Raw genomic sequence first — 26,657 nt, 5'->3', positions numbered from 1 at the left:
GCTGCTGTCAACATTGGCGCACAAACACCTGTCCAAGACCCTGCTTTGCAATCTTTTGCATACATCGTGGGATTCCTGTATCACTCTTTGAGGAACCGACCTGCTGTTCTCTAGAGCAGCTGCACCATTTTACAATCGCACCAACACGCAAGGGGTCACTCTTAGAACTTTTCACTGAGACCCTGTGCCCGCTTTGGTTCAGCATGGCATCTAGGGCAGGGTATACAGTAGGCATTCAGTATTTGGTGAGCATATGAGTGAATGAGAACATGTCTCCTCCTGTGGACCTGGGGGTTATACGCTGACAAGAGACGGGGTGCGACGAATGAAACACTTACTGAGAGTCAGTCAACCTGTAGGTTTTACAGCCTGAACCCATTTCCCCCGTGCAGGTAAGACGCGCCCGCGCGACTCGCTTTGTTCAGCAGAGGGCGCTTCAGGGCCACAAGCAACGCGAAAAGCAAAGTAATTGCAAACCAGTACCCGGCTCAGAGTTTTTTTTTTGGTCAGGCGCGCCGTGGACAGCCCAGGCACCTCAGGCTCCTGGAGCCCAAGATGGCGCAGCAGCCGCCGCGGAGGGCCGGGCGGTGGAACACGCGAGGCTCCCAGAGGCCTCATACAGGGCACCTCACGGCCCCCAGACCCCCTCCCGCGGCCTCCTATTCCGGCCCACGCGTCCGTGATGCGCCTTAGTCGCGCGGGAGCGGGCGTTTCTGGTCAGGCGCGCTGCGGGCAGCCCCTCCCGGGGTCCCTTGCGGCCCCGTCCCGGGGGCCTGCGGGGGCCTCAGAGCAAAATGGCGGCGGTGGTGGGGTCCGTGAGGCGCGGGCGGAGGCGACCGCGGCGCCAGTGAGGGGCCCGGGGGCCCGGGCGGCTCCGGGCCGGGGCTCCGCCGCGGGACGGAACATGTTGCGCTCCACTGGCTTCTTCCGGGCCATCGACTGCCCCTATTGGGCTGGGGCGCCCGGGGGGCCCTGCCGGCGGCCCTACTGCCACTTTCGGCACCGCGGGACCCGGGGCCCGGGCGCGCCCGGCGGCGGCGGCGGAGCGGCGCCCCCCGCAGCAGGTAATGCCCGCCCGCCTGCCCCGGGCTCGGCTTCCCGGCCCGGGTCTGGACGCCACCGCTGGGGCTGGCCCGGCCCCCTCCTCACACGCTCGCGGTCCACGGTCCCCCCCCAGTCAGGACTGGGAACCCTCCCCTCCAGGGCCCGTGCGAAAGTCGCGGAACCTCTGGACGCCTCCGCTTCCTCTAGTGTGAAGAGTAAACAACGAGAAGACGTGCGTTTCTGTCGCGGGGGTGGGTGAGGTAACAGGCCGAGGGCAGCGCCCGGGAAACGAGCTCACCTCATACCGGTTGGCAGACCGAGGACTCTTACTCCCGCCCTAACCGCACCCGGCTCCTGGTGGGGGTGTCATTCCCGCCTCACCCGCGACCCGGGTGCTCGTGGCGGTCCTTGTTTATCTCCGCACTGCTTTCCCCGGCCGCGCCTTGGGTAGTGGCCGCCGCTGTCGACGGCAGTGGGCTCGGGGGTGTTAGGAGCAGTTACTGCGTGTCAGCCGAGTGTCGTCGAGGCGACTGGACAGGGAGTAACTCCAACCCCCTTCACTGGGACGGAGAGGATGCCCTGCTTTTGTCTGGGCAGAGAACTTTAGTGGATTACACATCACATTATCCTGGTGATAATCAATGTCATGGCAGATTTCTGTAAGCGCCGCAAAGGAGCTGTCCGGGCTGCTTGTGGGAGGTGTGGGGTGAGGCCTTAAGAATGGGAAATTGCAAGGAAACACTTGGAGGGAGGAGTAAACGCGGTGTCATTTCTTCCCACTGAAATTCAAACTCTCAGTGCTGACGTCTGCCCTTCAGGACTGGCTCTCCCTTTCCATCAGACTCTGATTTCTTTTCAGATTTCCTCGTTCTGTCACAGTTTCATATTCTTTCCCTCCATATAACAGTAATTCTCACCTCAGAGTCTTCTTTGGTTGAAAGAAGAGCACCCTTGCTAGGTTAAAAACGGTAGGCTTGTTTCCTCATTTTGCTGGAGGGAATAACAGGATTTTCTCAAATTGCTCCCCATTAATTTGCTTAGGGCACCAGCACCTGCAGCCGACTGCAGCCAGCCAGAGACAAGCGTTGATTGTCTGGCTGCACACTTGTGCTGGCTGTGAGGCTTTCAGAGCTGCATGAGGTGCAGGCCTCGCTATCAGGAACCTGCCCTTGAAACGGAAGGCAGATTTGCCCACAGGTAGCATCACATTGTTCCTTACCCACTGATGGGGGCTGGGGAGTTGGGGAAGAGAGTCATGTGTGGGTGCCATCTTAGAAGCAGTGACACCCAGTTCATGTGGTTAATTTTTACCCTCTTACGACAGTTTCTTGACTTCACTTATTTACTTATCGGCATTGCATGTGACATTCTGCAAGGAGCTGCCTGACATTTGGGTTTCTCACCATTGGAAAAACAGCAGGCCCACTCCCCTGTGACGCCGACATCCTGGCTTGTCTCCGTCCTAGGGTTTCAGCCGTCTGAGTTCTGGGACATTGATTCCTATACTCCTTCTCCCATGCCAAGTCAGTCTTCATTTCTTTCTACAGCACATATAGCCAGTTAGTTTCTGAAAGGATCATTTTGGGGGCCTGTTTGGTGATGTAGTTCTGTATATTTCACTTCAATAGGTAAAAAATGTAGTTGCTTACCCAGTACCCCAATATGTCTGCATTCCTCCCCACCCCCATTCTTTATTTCCTTTCCCTTTTGCAGGTAAAAATAAACAGCCATTTTCCAGTCTCCGACTAGGGAGAAGGGCTCTGATACCTTCTGGTTGAACACCTCCTTCCCTTCCAGAGGGGGAGAGTCAAATTCCAGCTCTGCTTCTTTCTTGGAAGTGGGGCCCTTCACCCTCTGTTTCCTCCTCTGTGACATGTTGTTCGGGCTGCCCTCCGAGGTGGCCAAGGGAGAGTACATGCTAAGACCTTCCCCTCCCTTTCAGCTCCCCCAGCTCCAGGTTGTGACAAGTGCAGTTTCCATCAGACTTGATGGAAAGAGACTGTAGCAGCGTAGCTTTCAGCTAGATCCACTTGTGAGCAGAGGTGTACAGCCTGACCAGAGGCACTGAATTGTTGGGCTGGGTCGGGTTCGCCTGGGCTCGTTTTTAGAGCAACTGTCAGGGGTACTGAAGCGCTGGGTGGGAGCTGTCTGCAGGGTGGGATCCGGTTCCCTGTGTGGCCCAGTATCTTGAACTTTGGCTTGATAGCCTGTACCTTTCTGCAGAAGCCCGGGGGTCCGGTGGGGATTCTTTTGGTCCTTCAAATTTAGCTCCCTGCTCCCCCCACCCTCCGCCTCCATGGGCTGTCGGATCCCTACCTCCAGACTTGGCCTGTAGTGTTGGGTTATTGCCACCCTCTGGCAGGCTCTTTATCTCTTTCCATTTTATAGATGAAGAAACAGTTCTGAAGGGGCAGTCATTCACCTGTGTGCTGGTAAGGTGGGCACGATGGGTAGAAACGGGTAGTCAGGCCCTTGTGCTACCCACTACCACCTGCTGATTCCTGCTCCCCAGTACATGCAGGTCCCACACACATCTGGGCCCTGTTGTATATCGGGCTCAGTGCCCTGCCTTGGGACTGACAGGTAGCCATGAGGCCTGGAAAAGAGAATTACAGGAATCTGGAGGAAGACCTGTCTCAGGGTAGAAGGCAGGAGTAGGAGAGGCCCCAGCCCTGTGCCTGCAGCAGCATTCCCTGGGACAGACTTCACTCCTGCCCCCTCAGATTAGACCACATGGGACCCTTTGCAGTCTGGAATCCTGAAGGAAAGCCCTGTTTCTCCAGGGAGCTCTGAGCAGGAAGTGTGTTGCCCAGCAGAGGGTGAGGAATGACTTGGAACAGGAGTATGTAGCAGCAGTGGCTGGCAGACTCCAGTTGTCACTGCCCAGCGGACCTTGCCATGCCTCCGCACGCCTGTCGCCCCTGTAGGCTGGGTACCTGCAGGTTTCATGTGGGCGGGGCTTCTCACTGCCTGTGATGAACTAAAGTGTCTGATGCTTTGTTGTTGTGATCTGTCTTGTGTTTCCCTCCCCTTCCGGGAAAGAAATGAGACAGAAACTGCAGTAGAGAGTACTGTTCTCTTTGTGCTGGGGTCTGATAGGGTGAGTGGGTGTGAGGGAGGTTCTTGCCTGCTGGTGGTCAGAGTAGCAGGCGCCTCCTGCTTCATCTGGGTGGGTGCGCTTAAGCTGGTTAAAGGAATAGTGCAAAAGACGTTGGGGCCATTATGGGCATGGGCTGAGTGGCATTGTGGCCCCACCCATTCAATGCCAGGAGTTCCACTGCCCTGCCTTTGTCGGGATGACCATATAGATTCCTGATACTGCCTAGTGTCCCCTGAGGGCAGGATTGTCTTTAAGACCCCCTGATCATAGGCTGTGCCTTGCGGGAGCCACTTGACAACTCTGGACATCCTTCTGTGGCCCTCCTGGGAGCCTGGGCCCAGGTGCGCTAGGTGTGGCTCTAGGTCTCTGGGGGCAGGGCCTCTGGGATGGGACTCCCACTGGGAGAGCATTCACCCATTCATAGTGAGCAGTTCTTGGTTTTTCTGTTCAGCCAGGGTTGGAGGAAAGGCTCAGAGGATTTTTAAAGGTGCCATCCTTTTGTAAATGTCACCAACTCAGCACACCCTTACACTCTGCTGGGTCATGTGTGAGAGACCTGGGTTTAACCTGCTCTAACTGCACAGAAGCCACCTCTTCAGGAGGTAGTATAGCACCCTGTTGGTGGAGGTCCATGCATGACACCTCAGTTCCAATCACCTTTTTCCTGGATTGGAATAATAGGCATTTCAAAACATTGGAGAAAAGCAGAAAGAAACACGTCTTGTGAATTGCCCCAGTCTCATATTCGCCTGCTTGCTGTATTTCCTCCCAGACTTAACAACAGATTTTGTGTCTTTTTATTGTAGTTGTGATCCTGCTGCACAGATTAAGCTGGAATCTGCCATTTCTGAGGTGTCACCATACCCAGGTCTGCTGTCCTCACACCTGGCAGCCCCTCTGCACAGCCTGGGAGGAGTTAAAAACCTGCCTCTCTCCTGTTGAGCTTGGGCCATTTACATAACCAGCGGCTGCTAGTGATGCTGGTTTTGGTGTTTTCCAGTTCCTTTTTTTTTTTTTTTTTTTTAAATTTATTTATTTGTTTGTTTGTTCGTTCGTTTTGTTTATACATGCACTGGGTACAGTCAGAAGCGCGGGAGGGTGAGAGAATTCACCAGAGCCAGAGCGGGGAGCAGAGCAGGCAGAAGGACCGAAGTACACTGCTGAGGGGAGCAGCGGGCGGCAGGAGAGGTCTGCGCGCCATGTGGGACCCTCCTTCGGTGGCCGGGGAGCAGCCGGGGATTGAACCGGCGCCGCGGAGGTCGCCGGCAGCTTTGCAACCCAGCGCTCAACCGCTGCGCCACCGGGGAGGCCCTTTTTTTTTTTTAAAGATTTATTTATTTATGCATGCAAGAACTGGGGTACAGGCCAGAGGTGTCGGGAGTAAGAGGATTCACCAGAGAGAGTGGGGAGCAGAACAGGCAAATCCACTGAAATACACTGCTGAGGGGAGCAGTGGGGAGACAGGAGAGGTCTGCTGTACCCTGTGGGTAGCTCCCTGGCCGGGGATCGAACTCGTGCTGCAGTGGCTGGAGATAGCTTCATAGTTTGGAGACTTAACCCCTTGCACCACCAGGGAGGCCATGTTTTCCAGTTTGGTTTTTTTTTTTTTTTTAAGAGGTATTTATTTATTTATACAAGTACTGGGTACAGTCAGAAGCGCGGGAGGGTGAGAGGATTCACCAGAGCCAGAGCGGGGAGCAGAACAGGCAGATGGACGAAATATGCTGCTGAGGGGAGCAGCAGGTGGCAGGAGAGGTCTGCGCGCCATGTGGGACCCTCGCCCGGTGGCTGGGGATCAAACTGGCACTGCGGGCAGCTTCGCAACCCAGCGCTCAACTGCTGCGCCACCAGGGGAGGCCCTGTTTTCCAGTTCTTAATGTCAATCGCTAGAGCAGGGACTTTTACCTAGGGTAACCAAGCCTGTCAGGGACACTGGGTGAAGTCAGGGACCTCTATGGTGGTTGTAACTGGGGATGCTCCTGGCATCCATCATATAGGTGGGAGCCAGGGATGCTGCTTAGCCTCCAACAGTGGTCAGGATGGCCCCCACCCCTATACATAGAAGTAGGATTGAACCAGCTCCAGTTGTTGTGGGGCTGAGACTGAGAGACTGGGCATCCCAGTGCCTGGCCTGGTTCTGTTTTATTTATTTATTTGTTTATTTATTTATTTAAAGATTTATTTATTTATTTATTTATTTATTTATTTATTTATTTATTTATTTATACAAGCACTGGGTACAGTCAGAAGCGCGGGAGGGTGAGAGAATTCACGCCGGGGAATGGCCGGGGATCAAACCGGCACTGCAGAGGCTGCGGGCAGCTTCGCAACCCAGCGTTCAACCGCTGCGCCACCTGGGAGGCCCCTGGTTCTGTTTTAGAATGTGATGGGGAAGGTGGTTGAGGTGCTGAAAATCACTGCTACCCCCCTCCCCAAGTTTCTCAGGCCTGGAGGCCAGAGGTGGAGCAGTTTGAGGCCCAGACAGGTTAGTGGGGGTGGCTGTGCTCCTGGGAGGAGTAGGGGAGTCCTGTGTGGGTATTTGAGTGTTCTTCACTGTCCGAGCCCCCAGGGGCTCCAGAGAAGAGGCATGGTGCTGTGGTCTGGCCCTCAGCTCCTTCAGATGGGGGCATTTGGGCTTTGCTTTCTGGTGTGCAAAGATCCCAGCTAGAGAGGGGCAGCTTGGTATCAATGGTAATTTCTGTAAAGTGGGTGCTATTGAGCCCTGAGCCAGTGTGCCTCTTCCATCTTGCGTGACTGCGTCCTCCCCTCTCTGCCCTGTGCCCATTACAAACTCAGTTCTAACCCCTGCAGATGGTTTTTAAGCCAAGTGGAGGATGTACAGGAATTCGGTGTGTTATTCTTTAAGCTGTTCATATGTAACGGGTAGACTGGCTGGTGCAATCTGGATGGCAGCAAAAAGTAGAACATTAAAAAGGAAAGTAGGTGGAAGGGGGTGGCCCCAAGCAAGTGGTTACTGACCTGGGATTGGAAGGATGAGTACAAGTTTGCCTGATGGCCGGAAGTGGGATTAGGCAGGAGCAGCAGTCTAAAATTCTGGGCAGGGAGACAGGCAGCGGCAGGCCTAGTGTCCTACTCTGGACTTGGGGAGTCTGGGAGAGGAGAGGCTGCTGTAGCATCACTGCTGTCACACTGGTTTGTGACTTGTCCTCTAGCACAGGGCCTTGGAGTCCTGCTGTGGTCTAGCTAGTCCACTCAGAGTGGGGGACATGAGAGGCCCAGAACCAGTGACCATCCCCCGTGCCTGCTGGGAGATGTCCTGAGGGGCCATCTCTTCCCATCACCACAGAAAGCCTTGTCTGTGTAGTGGACATGCTCAAAGCATTGAAAGCTCATGACCTAGGGTTAGGATTTCTCACCCCACCCCCCCAACCTTAAACTTTTGCAGACATTTGTACCAGCGAACACAGTCAAGGCCAGGGTGCAGCGATGAGCCCTAGGCTCAGTATGTTGAACTGGGAACCTGAGGGGACAGGGCCTGGAAGGTAACCAGAGGGCATGTCTGGGGGCACAGGGACCGCTTTCACTCCAGGCACATCTGGTGATAGGGCACAAGGACTCTCCTTGTGTCCTGGAGACCAGGCCTGTCCCTGCCCTCTAGATGGCCAGACATCACAGTCTGCAGTGGCTGGAGCAGGCGTGGGAGTATTTGAAGAGCCGGCTCTGTCACCCCCAGCACCTGCTTGCGGTGTCACTCAATAAACGTGCTGATGCTCCAGAGTGACCCTGTTGTGCAGCTCTTTCTTAGGGGGTGAAGCTGCTGCCCCTCACCGTGGACCCATGTCCTGGGACGTCTGTGAGAACTGCTGCGCTCCATCTCCCAGACTGGGTGTCCCTGGGGGATGCTGCTGCATGCCACCAGCCTCATGCTGGAGGCTTCCAGGAAGCTGCACTGTGTAGCAAGGCGGCTCCAGAAACACCCATGGGAGAACATGTTGGGGATTGGAAGGCATGGGTCAGGAAGAGGGAGAAAACAGTTTGCAATGTCTGTCCTGACCGCGTAAGTGTTTTATACCCATCGTGGACTGTGAGAACAGAGAACATGCCTCCACTGCACCCCCAGGAACTCCTTCAGCCTGGTCTTTCAGTCTTTTCTGTGGTGTTTGTACCCTACTCTGCTCAATTCCCTGTGGTTTGGAAGAGTAGCTGAGCTCCGGTCAAGACGATGGTCCTGGTCCCCTTCAGCTCTAGGTGTTTGCAGGACAGCCTGAAAACTGGGTGGGATTATGGGGGAGGAAAGGGTCAACCTATGGGGTAGATGCCCGGGTCGCTTTCAGGGGTGTGGGGAGAGAGTTGGGTGCTAGACGCAGGTCTGTCTAGACTTTTCTTACCCCTGGAGGCCAAGGAGGACCCCAGACTTTGCTCCTTTGCACAGCCTTAGCAGTGGGGTCTGATCCCTGGTGGGGGGGTTCTCTCTATGGTTCTCTCCAGGTGTCTGGGGTACCCCTAGGAACTAATAGTCGGGTGCCTTTACTCCAGGCTTTAGGTTCCTGGTCTGTCCAGCAGTGTGACATTCAGGAGTGAAGCTGAAGATACCCCAAAAATGGAGAATTGGGGTATAGGAGTTGGCTTCCAGGAGTGGAGGACTCTGGGTGGAGGGGATACCTCAGGAGCTGAATCTGGGCCTAGAAGAATGGAACTGGCAGCTGGAGTCCCTGTGAGGGTCAGGGGGCTATTTGCCCTCAACTGGAGGTGGCCCTTGGGGTGCTGTCTGCCAGATAACACTTCCCAGAAAAGCCCAGAGTGGGGGATGGTTCTATCCTGGGAGCCACAACTGCTTCCCACCCTTCGTGGGGCCCAGTGAGGACTGTTTGTGGATGTGTGCCTGTGGCCACTGCCTTCCAGAACATCTCTATCTTTGTCCACCTTCAAGGTTTCAAGGCCTCCTAAACCTTCCGCCCCACCCCCCATGACTTGCTGGGGTTGGTGCTAGGTTGAGCTGCTCTGCCACTGTGACTCGCCCTGTGTCCCAGCTTATCTTGTGCAGCAGGGACTGTGTCTGTCTCCTGGTGTCCCTGCTACCCCTGCTCGGGGTCAGCAGGCTGTGACCACCACCTGGGCTTCAGGAGCATGTCCCTGCTGAGCTCTTACCAGGAGCTGGGAGTGGGCCACTGCAGCCTGTGCTTACCCATCTGGGGCCTTGGGCAGAGAAGAAAGAGGAGGTCACAATGATGGCTGATCCTTTGGGAGGACTGGGTGCTGTCTCTCCCTATCCCAGTGGAGAGAACCCAGGGTTTGGGGTCACAGAGACCTGTTAGCAGCCCTATGGGGCTTAGGGAGCTGCTGACTTAGTCTCCTCTGCAAAACGGGCTGACAAAGGGCAGGATGACCAAAAGCATGAAATGAGGGGGCACTCCTGAGGGGGGTCCCCTAAAAGGATTCAAAGAGGTCAGGGAGAGTGTTGTGTATCTCCCCCAGTGAGTGAGGAGGGCCTAATGCTTGATTGTTGTCATTTTCCATTGCCATTGATTCCATGTGTAGCAGGAGGTGTTTCCTAGAGAGGCCAGGGGGTGAGGAGAGGAACAGAAACGTGTAGGAGCCGGGAGGGGTGTTGCTGGGCGGGTCCCATCTTGGTCTTTCGTTCCCTGGTGGGGCTCCACCAAGATCCTTCCCCATCTGTGTGGCCCTGGCTCCTGTGGGTTTCCACACTGTTCTGGAAGTGAGGGCTTCACGCCTCCCGCTGTGTGGGCCGGAGGCAGGCCTGAGCTGAGATGGGCGGGCCGGTCCCTGGGAGAGCTGCCTGTGCTTAGGTGAGGCTGGGCCCTCCTTTGCCGCCAGGGAAGAGGCCTCTCCTGGACTTCTTCCTCCCTGACGTGGTGAGGAGTCTTCCCAAGGGACCGCCCTCCTGTGACCACCAGGCAGGTGTCCCCTATAGCTGCTGCTGGACTTTCCAGGCTGTTGCTGGAAAGACTTGCTTTTCCCTGGAGTGGGGACCAGAACCCAGCCTTTGGGGGCTCTCCCAGTCATCCCAAGCCTTGCTCCCTTTTCCGAAAAACAGCCCAATTAATCTTGTTTACTAAATGTAGGCTTTCCTCGTGCAGCTCCCAGAGGAAGCCATTGGCTTCAAACCAGGTTACTTCCCCAGTAATTGGAGGATGCCTTCCCAGGTGCCCCGTGGCTTTTCCTGACCTTTCACGGGTCATCTGTCCAGCCCACCTTCTGATAAGCCCCCATGAGTGGGTGGGCAGGGCCCCCTGAATACTGGGCTAGTTGCAAAGCAATTTCTTGGGGAGCTTCTCCAATTCTGACAGGTTCCTGGAGGGACCCACGCCACTGAGGCGGGGTGGGGGCAGGGCCTAGGTGGCATGATGTGAGCTGAGACTCAGGGTGGAGGGGAGGACCCAGGACCTACTGCACTTGCCCCCCTTCACCTCTCCAAAGCCTCAGGTAACCTTGCGGGGGACGTGTCTTCTGCTTCAGGGACTGAACTGGGGGCCCTAAGTGCAGGGAGCCTGTGTGCTCAGCACTCTCTCAGTCCCTGTGGGGGGACTGGGGCCCGGGGACAGCACTTTGCCTAGACTCAGGTCTACCTAGGATGGGTTTCTTTGTTGGGGTGGGTGGGGTCAGCAGGTGGCCTCCACTTGGGGCTGGAAGTAGCCGCTCCTACTGCTCAGCTCGAGGGGCTGGAATCCCAGCAGGGCACTGTACCTTCAGGTTCTGAGCTGGAATCTTACTCCCAAGTGCGCCAGCCTTTCCCGCCTGCGGGCTGGGGTGCTGCTGGAGAGCCCTTAGGCCGGCCGGAGAGGGTGAAGCAGGCATAATTTTCAGAAAACAAACCTTGGACCCATCCCAGAGCCAATGAGGCTTCCTCCTTTTTGGGGGTCTGAGGGCATGGTTCTCTATCCTACAAGTAAGCAGACAGGAGGGGGAAGAAACCCTGACCTCTCACCCCATTCATTCCCGAAGGGCCCCAGGGCGGGTATTCCTGCTTGGGTTGCATTTTGCCTTTGGCTGGGGGGGAGGGGATTTTGCCAGGGTGGGCCCTCCTCCCACCCCCCACTTGGGGGCAGGGTGGGGTGGGAGCCATTTTAGACCCGAAGGAGTGCCCCCTCGGGTCATGGCCTCCGTCTGGGCTCTACACTCAGCTGTCATCTGGAAGTTGGGGTGGGTGGGTGGGCAGGACGATCTGGGCTCCTCTGCTCAGGCAGGTGATGGGTGGAGCAGGGGTGTGGGAGCTGGGGAGACCTTGAGCTGACTGCTGGAATCTCTAGTCTGACCTCTTCTCTGGACTGTCCCTCGCTCTGCGCCTCGCTGGGAGCGGGGAGAGGCCGGCAGCCTTTGTCCTTATCGCGGGCTCCCTCAGCTGTGGGAGGGAGGGATGGGCAGGTTGTTTCCCTGATTTTGCCTTTTGCCCATTGGTGTCATTTATGTGCTTTTTACCCCCCAACTACCACCCATCATCCCGGATGTCCCCCCTGCTCCACAGTGTAGATCAAGCCTCCTTTCTCTTTTCTAAATACAATTTTTTTCCTAAAAGATTTATTTATTTATCCAAGCACTGGGTACAGTCAGAAGCGTGGGAGGGTGAGAGGATTCACCAGAGCCAGAGCGGGGAGCAGAGCAGGCAGAAGGACCGAAGGACACTGCTGAGGGGAGCAGCGGGCGGCAGGAGAGGTCTGCGCGCCATGTGGGACCCTCCCCGGCGGCCAGGGATTGAACTGGCACTGCAGAGACTGCGGGCAGCTTCACAACCCAGCGTTCAACCGCTGCGCCACCAGGGGAGGCCCCTCTAAATACAATTTTAAAAAGGTTCCAGGTTAAAAGCAAAAACAATAAGCCTACAGTTAGCCCCTCTCTCCCGTCCCTCCCTGGGCTGTAGGCCAAGGCCCAGCCTTTGCTCCCAGCAAGCTCACCCAGTGCCACTCACTTGCTCGCTAGTGCTGCCAGGATTCCCTGGGGCTGCTGGCCCAAGGCACCCTCAACCGGGGGTCCTATTCCACAGTCCTGGAGGGTGGGGTCCTGCATGGGCTCAGGCTCCATCCAGGGGCGGGCAGGCCAATTCCTCTGGCGGCGCCTACCACAGGGTGTCGGTGTCCTCGACTTCTCAGAGGTGTCACAGACTCAAGTCGCATAGAATTTCCAACAATGAGCTCTTTAAATCCTGGAATATTTATTCTATGGTGCTTCTTTGGAACACTGAATTTTATTCAGATTTTATTTAGAATTTTGGCATCTCTCCATGAGTGAGCGTGGACCGTTGGTGGAATTGGGAGGGGGTGCTGTTTTCTAGGACATGCCCTGCAACCCGGTGACAGCATGGGTGATGTGCCGTCCAGCCGCCATGGGGGGCGGGGGCGGGGGCCACAGGACTGGAGACCTGCCTTACCCTTTTGTGGTGATTTCTGAATACTGTGTGTTTGAGCATGGGATGCTTTTTCCACACCCATGGGCTCATACCGCTGGTAGCGCTCCGCCTCGCTTTCCCTACGGGTGTCATGTGGGTGTATCAGCAGGGGCCATTGAATGGGTGTGTCCTTTGCCTGCCTGGTGCTATTCCAAGATAGAGAGCTGTGCATGTGTCAGGCAGTGCTGGGTAGGCTGTGTCGGGCCCAGCTGCAGGCAGCAGTGTGCCACGCTTTAGTGGGGACTCATCCAGTGGGAATGGCCCAGACATTGTCCCCCACTTCCTGGAGAGTCACAGTCATTGTGACCATCTGCTCTCTCCAGGCCTGGGTCCTGTGCCCCTTACCCCGGTGGCTAGCCTCTGGGGTCCCATGGAGGGGTGTTTCTGAGACTTTGCCACCTTGGAGTCTTCTGGGAATGGTGGTATCTGACACCTGGAGGCCTGGGAATGGTGGTATCTGAGCCTGGCTCTGGGCTCTTCCCTGGCAGTCTGGCCTTGGCTGGGATGGGCAGTGGCCTCTGCTCACATTGTTTCTCCCACCTCCCATTTCAGGACTTGGCTATGACCCATACAACCCTGAACTGCCCAAACCCCCCACGCAGAGAGAGAATGGCACCCAGGACAGAGGGGATGAGCCTCACTCAGACATTTTGGAGCTAGAGCTGGTCAATCAGGCCATTGAGGCCGTGCGTTCAGAGGTGGAGCTGGAGCAGCGGCGCTACCAGGAGCTCCTGGAGACAGCGCGGGAGCACGGCTCGGCTGAGACCCCCGCCCTCACGCCCCGTGGCCCTACCGCCTGCCCCACCGCCCGCCTGGACGACGGTGCGTTCCCGCTGTCCTTCGACTACAACCCCAGCAGCCGTGGCCTGATGAGCCCCAATGCCAGCTATCAGCCCACCCCGCTGGCCGCCCCCGCTGAGCCAGGCAGCAAGTACTCGCTGGACCGGAGTCAGGGTCATGGTGGAGGGGGCAGTGGCACCCTAGAGTACGTCCCCAAGGCGGTGAGCCAGCCCCGGCGCTATGGCCGCCCCATCCCCAGTAGCAAGTATGTGGTGGATGACTCCAAGCCATCCACGGACCTGGAGTACGACCCGCTGTCCAACTTTTCCGCTCGGCTGCTCAGCAGGGCCAGCTCCAAGGATGACAGGGGCTCCAAACGGCCCAGGGACTCCCGTGGCAGTGAGCCCTACACACCCGTGCTTAAGAAGGCTTGTGACCCTTTCAGTGGCTGTGATGCTAGGTTCTCAGACTCAGACGATGACACCCCTACAGCTCCAAATGACAGGCCTGCCACCGCCGGCCCCCCTAGTGTCCCGGCTGCCACTGCAAGTAAGGTCCCCAGGAAGTCGGGCTCCAGGGAGGGCCAGGAATCCGAAGAGGGCAGCCTGAGGGAAACCAAGGAAACAGCAGTGCAGTGCGATGGGGGGGATCTCGGGCAGCTGCCCCCGTGCCCTGCAGGGGCCAAGTCCTCCCCAGCCAGGGCCTCACAGGACCACCATAGCCCCAAGGACGGGAGGCCCAAGAAGAGGCGGAGCCACAGGGATGGCGTCCAGAAGAAAGACAGGGCTAAGGACCCCGAGCGAGGCAGGCAGTCTGAGAAGCCCTGTGCTGACGGCAAAGGGCCGCAGGCTGGCAGCCCAAAGGGACACAAGGCGGAGCAGCCCAAAGGGACCAAGAAAAAGCCATCTTTGGCCACCCCTGTGGCCAGCTCAGGGAAAGGGTTGCCTGACCAACTGCAGCCAAGCCCCGTGCGTGGAGGCACCCGGCCTCAGGACTCCCGGCCCGGTCCCCACCAGCTGCCAGACAGGGCAGGTGAGAAGACCCTGACTGGGAAGCTGGTGGAGCGCAAGGCCCGCTCACTGGACGAGGGCGCCTCTCAGGACACCCCCAAGCTGAAGAGACGGGCCCTGAGCCATGCCGATCTCTTTGGAGATGAAAGTGAGGATGAGAACCCTGGGCCCCCAGAGCCCCGGCTGCAGCCCCCCGCCCTCCCTAGTCTCAGTTCCAGCTCGGACTCGGACTCAGACTCTAGCCTGGGCCTCTCTGCCAAGCGGGGGCCGCCCAAGCAGCTCAAGGTCTCCCCGCCCCCCTTGGCCGCCTCAGCCTCTCCCTCCTTGTCCTCCTCCTCCTCCTGCGCGGGGGCGGGCGCGGAGGTGGACTACTCTGCCCTGGAGAAGGAGATCGACTTCGACTCTGACCCCATGGAGGAGTGCCTGCGCATTTTCAACGAGTCTACCAGCGTCAAGACGGAGGACAGGGGCCGGCTGGCCCGACAGGTGAGAGCTGAGCTGGGCTGGGTGGGCAGGCCAGGCCACCGAGCGCTTCATCCCTCCCAGTGTTCCCAGTGATTGGACCCCCGGCGTCGCCACCGTGACGGTTCCTTCAGCGCAGGCCTTTTAACTCATTCAAAATGTAGGAACCCTCAGTGGCCGCCTGCTGCCCCTGCACCCCATCCAGAAAGAGGACCCTGGCTCATGACCCATCGGAGGGGTCCTGCCACAGCCTTCTGAGACCAACCAGCTAAGGGGTACCTGGCTCCTGCCATCTCTGCCCTCCCTCTCCCCTGCCACCTCCTGTCCCCACTGCAGCCACTCCTCTCTCTCGGCCTCTCTTCCCTCTCCTGACCCGGCGTCTCCTCCGTCTCCTCGCTCCAGTCCAGGCCCTCTTCCCTCTCTCTGCGCCAGTCCAGGCCCTCTTCCCTCTCTCTGCTCACTGTCTTCCCCACTCCCGCCCCCCTTTCTTTCCTTTCCCATCCCTCCTCCCTCCTCCAAAACTGCCTGCTCCAACCTGTTTGCGTCTCCTCATCCGATGCTCCCATGTCAGCCACCAGAGGGAGCTTGCTTTCAGCAAAGCTGGACAGGCCAGTGTCCGGCTCTGAAACTTGCAGCTTCAGCAGGGTGGCAGACCCTGGGTTCTTTGGCTCCTTAGTACCTCACTCTGTTCCGGCCTTGGGGTTGTTGCCTTTGGTTTGGTCCCAGCCCTGTGAAAGGCTGGGATAGCTCTGCCAGGGAAGGTGGTGAGCCTGGGGGTTGGGGTATAGCTGCACAATTCACCTTTCAAGAGGCTGGGGAGCTGGACTGGGACAGGAGGTGCTGGGGCTTGACTGACTGTGGGCATTGGGTATTTCAGCAGCACCTCCTGGGGGTAGGCGAAAGCCTTCTGGCCTCTCCTGACACTGAAACACCCTCCCTTTTTGACCTAGCACTTTTCTGTCCAACTGTCTCATGGTCTCAGACTTATATCTGCTACCTTCCGTGCCGCCCCTGCCCAAGGCCTGGGTGGTGGGATGGCAAAGGGGGGAGGGGCAGAGCCATATTGAGGGCGCACTCTGTGTTTCAGCCCCCTAAGGAGGAGAAGAGCAAGGATAAAGGGCATGCAGGTCTGACCACACTCTTCCCTGGGCAGAAGAGGAGGATTTCTCATCTCTCCAAGCAAGGCAAGGAGGTATGGGTCCACCCCTGCGCAGGGACTGTCCGGAGGGAGAAGGGCCTGTCTGCAGAAACAGGTCTCCAGTGCCTTTGCTGATGGGGTCTTTTGGCAGGGGTTCTTTGTTCTGGTGCCCCCTGCATCCTAGCAGAGAAATGCATGGCCACACCCCATCCTCAAGTGTCCAGGTGCTGAGATCTGGCCTTGAGTGGCAGTTCTCCAGCTGGTCACCCTGCCTGCTGATAGGCCTGCTCTGCAGTGTGCAGTCTGATCCTGGGCAAGTGGCCTCACTGTCCTCCTCTGTCATTGAGACCCGGGAACATTTTTGGGATCACTGTAGGGGTGGTCAGTGTGTTAGTGCCGGGGGAGCAGGGTCAGAGGACCAGGTTGCCAGCAGAGCCACTGGAGCTCCAGTTGATTCAGTCACTGGGCAGACCCTTCCTGGAAGGAAGGACTGGGAATTTTGGAAGCTGCCATCCAGAGAGACTAGGTCAATGGGTCTAGATTGGAGTGCCAGTTTAATTAGGGCCCAGAGATCCCTCTCAACACCTAAGGACTGAGGGCACAGCCTGGGCATGCCACGGTGGGAGAGCAGTTTCCTACAGGCACCCTGGGACCTAAAAGCACCTTGACTGTGAAGCCGGTTGAGCCCAGCTGGCTCCTGCTGAGGTATCTGCAAGCCTGTAAGAAGGTTAAAGGGTCACCCATTGCACCTGGCCCCTGCCACCCTGCCCACAGTCCTGCTGTCAGCTCTCGGAGCCCCTGACTACAGATAGGCCCTGGATTTCTCATCACTCAGGCAGAGCCTGTGAGGAGAGCTCCGGTGCCCGCTGCGCGGCCCCCTACCGCCCAGGAAGTGTGCTACCGGCGGGCCCAGCAGGCCCAGCGGGAATCGACGAACTGGCTGCCAGCTGCCCAGCGGCCAGCTGAGAAGCCATCCTCTGTCCACATCTTGGCCCCTGGTGAGAAGAGGAGGATTGCCCACGTCCCCAACCCCCGCCTGGCTGCAGGTGAGTCCGCCTGTGATCTCTTCTGTAGGGCACAGGGTCTCGGAGCCCCAGGCCAGGTCCCTGGTGCCAGTGGTGACCTTGAGCAGGGTCCTACCACCGTCTTCAGCATGCTGTGTGAAATGGGCACAGAAATCTCCCCAACTATTGGGCAGTGGTGGCACCCTGCCCCTCACACACTTTTGTGTCAGTAGTAGGGGGCTGAGTGCTGGATGCCTGAGGGGTGTCCTCTCTCCCCCATGCCCCTGTCTCGGCCAGTCCTGGGCTCCACCTACCTCTGAGGCCCTTACCTAGAGGTCTCGCTCTGTCCCTTCAGTCTGATTTTTGTGTCCTTCCCCCCCGAGACTTCTGGGGTGGAAGGTGTGGGCTGAGAGTGGGCACCAGAAGCTGGCCTTGGTGCTCAGGGGCTGGGTGCCAGGCATCTGCACGTGTGGGGGCACCTGGGAAGGTGTTAATGAGGTGAGTGGGGAGGCTCTCTGCCTTGTTTAATTGAGCCACCTGGGCTGGGCTTGAGGTGGGGGCTAGATTTCTTCCTTATCCCAGTCTGAGGGGCTCTTGGCTTTGTCTGAAAGTTCTTGGCACCTCAGCAATCCAGACTGGTTGGGATACCCATGGGTGTGTTTCTAGTTAGCACTGTCTGGAGCTTTGATGGGAGACAGGCCCCAAGTCACCTGAAAGTCTGTTCCCCTTGGGTATAGAAAGGCCTTGCTGCTGGATCAGAGGCCCCCTTGAGTCAAAGGGCTTTCTAGGGATTCACACCTCTACCCAGGGCACGTGCAGCCCTGCCCTGATCCTCCTGGTGTCACAACCTTTAGGAAGAAATCGTCTAATTCTGGTCCCTTCCTCCTTAGCATTTGAGTTGGAGCCTGCTAGGCAGGTGAACAATGTGGGCAGGTTCTAGTGGGTTACACTGGGCTGGGTGGGGCTGAGACAAGCACTCCGTAAGTGTGCACCTCCTGCACACAGTGCCATCCAGGTTGCTGTCTGTGGCGTGGGTGGGATGAGCTCTGTGATAGGCACTTCATACACGTGGGCCAGTGTGCTCAGGTGCGCCGGTGCTTCCCCTGATGTTCTCCAGGCCCTGTCCGGTGCTGCTTGCTCTCCTTTTCACGCCTAGACGCTGTCCTTCCATCACTGAAAAGTGCAGGTTTCCCGGGAGGGTTGTATGTCAAGCTTGGTGGGCCGCTGACTCCTTTCCCGTGTGGCTGAGAGGCCGGCCTTGGGTAGAACAGGCCATAGTGCTGGCCTGGGGCCAGGGACCAGTCCGCGCACTGCCGCCTCTTCTGCAGGGCTAAGCAGGGCTAGAGCTAGTCAGAAGCGCCCCAGCCACACACACTCAGAACCCACCTTCCACTCCTCCTCCTGGACCCTTGGAAACAGCCCCACAGCCAGTGCCCTCTTTGGGGGTGGGAGACTGCTTGGTTTGTGACCTCATCAAAGGGAGAGGCAGAACACAGAGGCTGGGGCAGGCAGGCAGCTGGTCACAATGACCTGGCCGGGGGCACCCCAGACCTCTGGTACTCAGTCTAGGAGCCAGGGTCTTTCCTCCCTCAGACGTCAATGCCTCGGAGTCGGGGGCTGGAACATGTGGCAGAGGCTCCCCACGCACCCTGCTACTCGCCGGACCACCCCAGCGGCGACGTTGCCTGAGCCGGCCTCTGAAGCCCCGTTTTTGTTTCCCCCTCACCCCAATGGACTTGCAGAAAGCAGATAGAGCCTAATGTCATTCCATAGCCCGCGTTCCAGACCCCGGCCCTTCCCCCTGTGCTCTGAGATGCACATCCTGCTCACGCTGAACGGCCGCGGCTGCTTGGTGCTCTGCAGCTCCGTGATGGGCGCACTCTCCTCCTGCACTCATGTCCCCTGTGTCCCGCCAGCCCCCACAGGTGCCAAGAGGACCCTCTCGGCCAGCAGCAGCCAGTCTCCTAATGGTCCTGAGCCAGGCGGCCAGCCCCTGAAGACGCGTACGTTGTCGGGCATGGCATCCAAGACCACTACCACCGTCACCCCTAAACGCATCGCTCACAGCCCATCTCTCCAGGTAACCTTGCCCACAACCCCAGCATCTGAACCTTTCTTTTCGTACTTCTTCGGACTCCTGCCCTCTGTGGTAGTTGTATTAATTAATAGACACAGTTCTTAGAGCTTTAAACAGTTTTCAGGAAACCTGAGCCGAGAGCACATTCCCCTGGTGCTCCCTTGTCAATACTGTTTGTCGTGTTTTGGCACTGAGGGGCCAGTGACAGCCCTCCCTCATAGTCACAAAACCCAAAGTTTCCAGTGGGGTCTGTTCTTGTCACATGTCCTGTGTGAGCGTGCCACCTGTGCTGCTTCTGTGTCCTCTCCAGAGTTTAAAGAAGCCCATTATTCCAAAAGAGTTTGGGGGCAAAGTCCCCACCGTCATTCGCCAACGATATCTCAACCTTTTTATTGAGGAATGCCTCAAGTTCTGCTCCTCCAACCAGGAGGCCATAGAGAAGGTGGGTAAACCAGTTCAGGGCCTGGGACAGTCTTTTGGGCTGGGTCCCTGGCCTGGTCCTGGGGCTGTTGTGAATGGCCCCCAGCCCCAGGCCTGCAGGGCTGAATGGCATGTCTGTGCCTAGGCACTGAATGAGGAGAAGGTGGCCTACGACCGCAGCCCCAGCAAGAATATCTACCTGAACGTGGCTGTGAACACCCTGAAAAAGCTGCGGGGCCTGGTCCCCAGCGCTGTGCCTGGTGTCAACAGTAAGTCCCTGGGTGGCCTGGGCAATGCTTCTGGAAAGACTCAGCCTGTGGGCCCTTCAGGCTGCAGGAACAAGGTGGGTGGGGCCTTCCTGAGGCCTTTTTGCAGTTCTGAGGGAGGTGAGGTTCTCAGACAAAAGGCATTGCAGGAAAGCGTGGGGTTGTCAGCCTTCTGTCTAAGACGGAGCTGGCCCCCTGCCCTGGGAACAGCCTCTTCTTGCTATTAACCACTTTCCTTAGCCAAGCCAGGGTCTCTCGAGCTGAAGGGCCGCTGCTAATGGGACTGCTCGCGGCCTCTTCAAAGTGAGAGGCTCTAGCTGACCTGCTGTGTGCATTAAGCTCTGGTGGAACATTTCATTACGCTTGTCGAAGGTGCATTAACCAGTCTTCCCGTTCTCGCCTCTGTCCCTCCATCAGTTTCTTCTGGGTGCTTCTAAGGCCCTTAGATAAAGTGTTAAACTTCCAAGGGTGCCACCTGGGGGAGAGGGCCTTCTAGTCAGCTGAAGACCTGCCGGCCCCCACAGAAATAGGTGGGGGTCCCAGGGCCTTGGCCTCTGCCGATTGATGGGTCGGCAGGAGGAGGGCATGTGAGAGGGAGAAGGGGTTTGAATCACCCTAATTCACCCTCCCTTTCTCCTCCCCCCAGAAACCAGCGGCCAGAGGGTGGTGTCCCATGAAATGGTTTTGGGGGGCAAATTGGCTGCCAAAACCAGCTTTTCCCTCAGTCGCCCAAACAGCCCCCGCGTGGAGGATCTGAAAGGTGAGCTCAGGCCCCTCCACTATCCTCACCCAGCTGCTGGGGGGCATGAGCCCCCTATACCTTCCCCCAAGCCCAGGCTTGCTTGGGCCGACTGCCTTCTCCCGGTTGTCCTTAGGGGCTGCCCTGTATGGCCGCCTTAAGGAGTACCTGCTCAGTGAGGACCAGCTCAAGGAGAATGGCTATCCCTTCCCCCACCCTGAGCGACCCGGGGGCGCTGTCATCTTCACCGCAGAGGAGAAGAGGCCCAAGGACTGTAAGTAGCTTCTGCGATGCAGCACCTGAGCCGGGCAGAGGGCCGGGCAGAGGGTCGGCGGGGGTGGGGGAGTCTGGGTAGAGGGGACAGGCCGGCAGTGGGGAGAGACAGCTTCTGGGAGGGTGGGCCCTCAAGCACTGACGCTCTGCTCTCCTGCCCGCCGTTCGTCCCCTCACAGCCTCCTGCAGGATCTGCTGCCGCTGTGGCGCTGAGTACCTCGTGTCCTCCTCGGGCCGCTGTGTCCGGGAGGAGGAGTGCTGCTATCACTGGGGGCGGCTGCGCCGGAACCGAGGTGAGGCTTAATGGGGCACTTACCCCCGTTCTGACCCCAGGCCCCTAGTAGGGCCAGCTCGCCAGGGTCAGGGGTCTCCCGGACCCCACACTGAGCCCTTTCTAGGTTTCTTTCTGTGAATTGTGGTGTTCTTCGCCACACTCTTCTTCGCAACACTTGCAATCAGAGAACCTCCTGTGACACGTTCAAATAAATGAAAGGAAGGGCCCCCAGCCCATGCCATCCTCTCCCGCCCCCTCCCCCTGCATGACCTTGGTTCAAGTGGGAGCATTTGTGCAGATAGGCAGGCCGTGTTGCATCCCGGGGAACAAAGGGTATCTGCTCCACACCTGCCTGTTTCATTTAATTGCAGACACAGCAGTGTTCCCCGCGAAGGCAGGCGTGGGCCCCTGCTCCCTGCGGCCGCCTGCACACCCGTCTCTGGGTCTGGTCTTTCCTTGGTGCGCTGGGGTCCCACCTGGCCGTATCCTTACCCCTCCTCCCAGCCCCATCTGGGGAAGGGCCTCTGCAGAGCCAAGGGTCTGACCCCAGTTTCCGCTCCCTGGTAGGGCCTGGCTCCCTCTCTAGGATGGTGGTTGAATTAAACCTTCCCACCCTCACAGGGATCACCCCCTTGATCCAGGACTAGGTTCCCTCTGCAGGAAGCCCCCACCCCAGGCAAAAGGGTATTAGCAACTGCCTAGAGAGATGTGGGCACAGGCATGGTTGGGAGCTGCACTGACCACTGTCCCCTCTTAGTGGCTGGTGGCTGGGAGACTCAGTACATGTGCTGCTCGGCCGCCATCGGCTCTACTGGCTGTCAGGTTGCCAAGGTAGGTCTCCTGGTCCTCCTTCCTCCTTGTCCTGTGAAGCCCTCTCCCTGCTTCTTCATAGCAAATTCCCGTCCCCATCTTGACTTGAGCTAAGTTGGGGTGCAGTCTATACCAGAGCCCCGATCCTGTCTTTTGATTTATCTGCCTATCAGGTGACCTTGGGGAAGGAGTAGGATGGCCTCTAAAAACCACCGCTGGGCCTGGCCCTATGAGCCTGACCCCTGTGGCTTCTCCTGAGGTCCCTGCTCCTCGTGCTACCTGTGCCTGCCTCCCTCACTCTTTCTTTCCCGCCCACCCTCAGCAACACGTGCAGGATGGCCGGAAGGAAAACCTTGAAGGGTTTGTGAAGACCTTTGATAAAGAACTCTCTGAAGATGCTCACCCAGGGATCTATGCCCTTGACTGTGAAATGGTGAGCCCGTGGGCTTGTGCCCACATGCTGCAGGCAACTTGCTGCTGAGACTTAGAGGTTCATCTCCCCAAAACTTTGAGGTGGTGCAGATTTTAGGATAAGAAGCAAACAGCAGCTGGCTCCCACCCTCCCTCGCAGGTGGCCTTATGTCCGTGTGCTGAGGCCCGTGTCACAGCCTGTCGCATCTGCTCAGAGGGCTTTGCTCGTCAGTTACTTCTCTCCGCGCTCAGCAACAGCGTGATGCTTCCCCACAGCCACTTTCCCTGGGGGTTCGCCAGGGAACCGGGACTTCGAGACACTCAGGGCTGTGTGGGCTTGGGGATGGGTGCTGGGCCCGGTTTCCAGAGCATCACCCAATGGGGACCAGGAGGGCCCCCTGTCCTGTACTCTGGGCGTGGAGTGTCTGTGGTCCTGGATGGGGCATCAGTGACTGAGGTGTGTCCTCCTGTCCCTGCAGTCCTACACCACATATGGCCTCGAGTTAACACGCGTCACAGTGGTAGACACAGACATGCAAGTGGTTTACGACACCTTTGTCAAGCCGGACAATGAGATCGTGGACTACAACACCAGGTGCGCCAGCTCCCAGGGAGCCAGGATGCCGGGGCCAGACCCCTGCCCAGCTTCCACGTTAGGGATCTCTATCACCCTTCCCGGTGGCCTTAAGACCCCTGCCTTCTCCCACCCCAGGTTTTCAGGGGTGACGGAGGCAGACCTCGCCGATACGAGCATCTCACTGCGAGATGTCCAGGCCGTCTTGCTGAGCATGTTCAGCGCTGACACCATCCTTATTGGACACAGTCTGGAGAGTGACTTGCTGGCCTTGAAGGTACACAGCTCCCCAGGCCTTCTTGGGTTCTCAGAGGGCACTGGGCAGTCTGCCTGTCATCAACTTTCCTGGGCCAGGTGCGCCCAGCCCGCCAGGGGAGGGGAATGGTGTGGGGGGGTCTCTTCCCAGGCACTCCACATATCCCTGCCTGGACATTCTGCTCTGAAACCTTCCAGAGCCCTGGCACCTTTCCACCCTGATCCTCCCAGAGCCCTGCCTGGGGTTGGAAGCCGGCATGTCTAGCCCCTGATTCCCTGCCCCGCCCCCAGGTCATCCACAGCACTGTGGTAGACACATCTGTGCTCTTCCCGCACCGCTTGGGCCTCCCCTACAAGCGCTCCCTGCGGAATCTCATGGCCGACTACCTCAGACAGATCATCCAGGATAACGGTGAGTAGCTCGCCAGGTGGTGGGATGGTAGGGCAGCCCAAGGGGAGCCCACCCTGACTCTGGTTACCCGTCACCTGCCCACAGTGGACGGGCACAGCTCCAGCGAGGATGCCAGCGCCTGCATGCACCTGGTTGTCTGGAAGATCCGCGAAGACGCCAAGACCAAGCGGTGACCCGCTGCCGCCGCCTCTCCTGCAGCCCCGGCCCGTCCTCTACCCCAGGCCTCTTCCAAAACAGTGCAATAAATCTCGAGAGCTAACCCTGTCCACGTCGCCGAGCGAGACACGGGAACTGAGAGCATGGGACGAGCCAGCATCAAGAGAGCGCAGACCCGAGACCAACCCTGGAGCCCAGCCCCCGCCGAAGCCCCTTGTCCTGGCCCCTGCCGCTTGCCCCCCAGACCTCGTCCTCTGGAGACTGCTGCTTGTGTCCCCAGGCAGCACGACCACCTGTTCTGCCCCCTCTGTGCTGAGGGGGCAGGGGCAACAGGGCGGGCTTGGCTCGGGTTGGTTTGAGACAGGGGTAGTCTTTTGTTGTTTTGTATTGTTATTTTTATTATTTTTAATTTAAACCTGATGACTTGCACAGTTGTCTTCCCCCATCCCAAAGGAGCCAGACCCTGGTGCTGAGTCCCCACCTCCCAGGGGTGTGGGTGGGCTGGGAGCGGTCCAGCCCAAGCCTCCACAGCCACCAGGACCCAAGATTCCAGCTCAGCCTGGGCGGGTGGGAACCGGCTGCCCCCAGCCCACTTGGACTCCCTGACCTCCAGAACCCAGCCAGCCCTGCCCTCCACCAGCTTCCGGGGCCTGCAGGCCTCTGGGAACAGTCTTCCCATCAGAGCCCCAATACCCTCACCCCTTTCCGCACCCTTGGGCTGGGACAGAATAAATGTTTGTATGGATTTTAGATGATGCTTCTGGTGGTCCTTGTTGCCAGGTGAGGCCACACAGCTGCAGAGGTCATTGTTCCCTTCGAACTTGGTCATGTGCGCCTTCACAAGGTCCAGCCCGGCACCTGGGCTGCCCCTTGGGCCTGCCACTGTGCCGTGGGGTGCAGTGTTCCTGACCCAGAGCCCTGGGAGGCCTCAGGATTTCAGTCCACTTGGGGGTGCTGCCGTGGTGGACCAGTGGCCAAGGAATTGGCTTGACTGGCTGCTCTTCCTACCCACAGAGCTCTGGTGGTTTGGGGGACCAGGTTGGAGTTGGGGAGCAAGGAGAGGAAGAGAGCCACTATACATTGCATGTCTGAAAATCTTAACATAGAGGGAGGGTCAGCCCACTTGGAGCTCATTCTGGCTAGGGTTGGGAGGGCCAGGGCTGTACTGGTCCTATAAAAAAAAAAAGCCACAGGGCCTCCTTGGTGGCCTAAGGGCTAAGTCTCGGCACTACCACCGCGAAGTCCAGGGAGCTGGCCCTCAGGGTGTGGCAGACCTCTGTTTTGCCCACTCTTCCCCATCAGCAGTGTATTTCAGTAGATCCGTCTGTTCTGCTCCCCAATCTGTCTCTGGTGAATCCTCTCACCCCCTCCTGACACCCATGGCTACATCCCAGTTCTACACAAAATAAACCTTATAATAAAGGAATAATTCTAGGAAAAAGAAAAGTGTCTCCTGAAGCAAAGATGCTGAGGAGCCCAGTCCAGATGCTTGAGCACAAGGGGGCTGGGCAGAGCTGATGGGACAAGCCCCACCCCATTACTTGCTTTTGTGTGGTGGTTGTTTCCTCCCCTGCCCCAGTACAATGAACACCCTGGGGAGGCTGTGGGCAGTTACGGGGGAGCTCCTTCTCTTGCCCCTCATTTTCCTCTGCCCACCCAAGATCTCCCCTAAAGTCTGAGAATAGTCAAACTCCCTTCCCCTTGGGGCCATTCACATTAACTGCCGGGTAGACGCTGGATAAATATTTGTTGAGTGTTGAATGTCCACCTAGTGTCCCCCACATGTCCAGTAGGTATCCAGACCTGGCTTCCAAAGAATGTGAAAGGGAGTTTGCTGCTCCAAGGAGGTAGGGGGTTCAGATTGTGTGTGCTCTCCCACTCCCACCATTCATTCATTCACCCTACATCTGCCCATAGGTGATCGGAGGACGGGTGGACACTGACACTGGCTTGTTTCACTGGGCCAGAAGAAGAGTCCTCCAGGCTAGGGGGGGACAGGTGGAAACTGCCTGGAGCCCCCTCCTAATTTTCGTACTCAGAGGATTCCTAAAAGTGAAAATATGAAAAACGGAGCTTAATCATTTCCCCCACTCACAGAGGGGGCACTAAGTTACGTAGCCCTTCCATCATGCCCTTGCGTCCTGCTCTGGGCCCTCCCCTCCCCACCCAGGCCACTGCCCCAGTGTCGGCGCTGTCCTCCACCCCCATCATTTCCTTCAGAAAGGCCCCCAGGGCCTCCCCAGTGGTGCAGCAGGTTGAGTGCCACCCTGTGAGGCTGTCCACAGCCTCTGCAATGCGGGTTCGATTCCTGGCTGGCCAGGGAAATACCCACATGGCGCGGCAGACCTCTCCTGACTTGCCCTCTGCTCCCCTCAGCAGTGTCCGGTCCATCTGCCTGTTCCGCTCCCTGCTCTGTCTCTGGTGAGTCCTCTCACCCTCCCATGCCTCTAACCTGTACCCCAGTTCTCGTATAAATAAATCTTTTTTTTTTTTTTTTTTAAAAAGGCCCAGAGCCGCGCCCCCTGCAAGGTGGGTATACATTCGGGACAGAACCCTGCGTGGGCTTCCTCCTGCGGTCAGGACTATCTTCACGGCTGCAACTGCACTAGGATGTGCTCATTTAACCGCTAAGGGATGAGACAATCGGACTCAAGCCCCGCCCCGTACACCTGCGAGCCCCAACGCGTCCTTCCACTGCCGCCGCCGGCGGCCCGCGCCACCCGCTCCTACCCTGACCCGCAGCGCCGCTCCCCGCACCCCTCCCGGCACCCCCTCTGGCCTCGCACTGCCCTTCCCCGCCCACACCCGGGAGGCCCGCCCATGGCCGCGGGCCCCGCCCGTCCACCCTCTGCATCCCGTCTTCTTCCCGGGCCCCGCCCCCGAGGCCCTGTCCTCTCCCCCGCCAACCCTCCCTCAGGCCGCGTCCCGAAGCCTCGGCGCGCCCGGCCCCGCCCCTGCCCGGCGTGGCCCCGCCCGCCCGGCGTGGCCCCGCCCCCAGCCGGCGGCCCGGCCGCCTCCTCGAGATAGCCCCGCCCCCGTCTTCCGCTCCGCCCGCCCCGCCCTCGCCCCCCGTCGGCGCTGGCCCCGCCC

At 58.3% G+C, this 26,657-nt stretch overlaps 1 protein-coding gene across 1 annotated transcript; it reads left to right on the top strand.

Annotated features, from left to right (window-relative positions):
• The first annotated feature begins 904 nt into the window (after positions 1-904).
• REXO1 (RNA exonuclease 1 homolog) lies at positions 905-24,672 on the top strand. The gene is made up of 16 exons (XM_037504977.2): positions 905-1,064; positions 13,059-14,782; positions 15,846-15,950; positions 16,732-16,942; positions 18,817-18,980; positions 19,288-19,419; positions 19,543-19,666; positions 20,310-20,423; positions 20,539-20,676; positions 20,855-20,968; positions 21,707-21,780; positions 22,082-22,192; positions 22,650-22,765; positions 22,883-23,021; positions 23,291-23,411; positions 23,496-24,672. Exons 1-16 carry the CDS (start codon positions 905-907, stop codon positions 23,582-23,584), a joined length of 3,636 nt encoding a protein of 1,211 aa, XP_037360874.1. The 3' UTR covers positions 23,585-24,672.
• Positions 24,673-26,657: the final 1,985 nt, after the last annotated feature.

This window comes from Talpa occidentalis, unplaced genomic scaffold, assembly GCF_014898055.3.
Source record: "Talpa occidentalis isolate TD23 unplaced genomic scaffold, MPIMG_talOcc4v2.1 talOcc4.12, whole genome shotgun sequence".
Classification (NCBI taxonomy): Eukaryota; Metazoa; Chordata; class Mammalia; order Eulipotyphla; family Talpidae; genus Talpa; species Talpa occidentalis.
The sequence above is the reverse complement of the archived record's forward strand: the minus strand, read 5'-3'. Positions and strand labels throughout refer to the sequence as shown.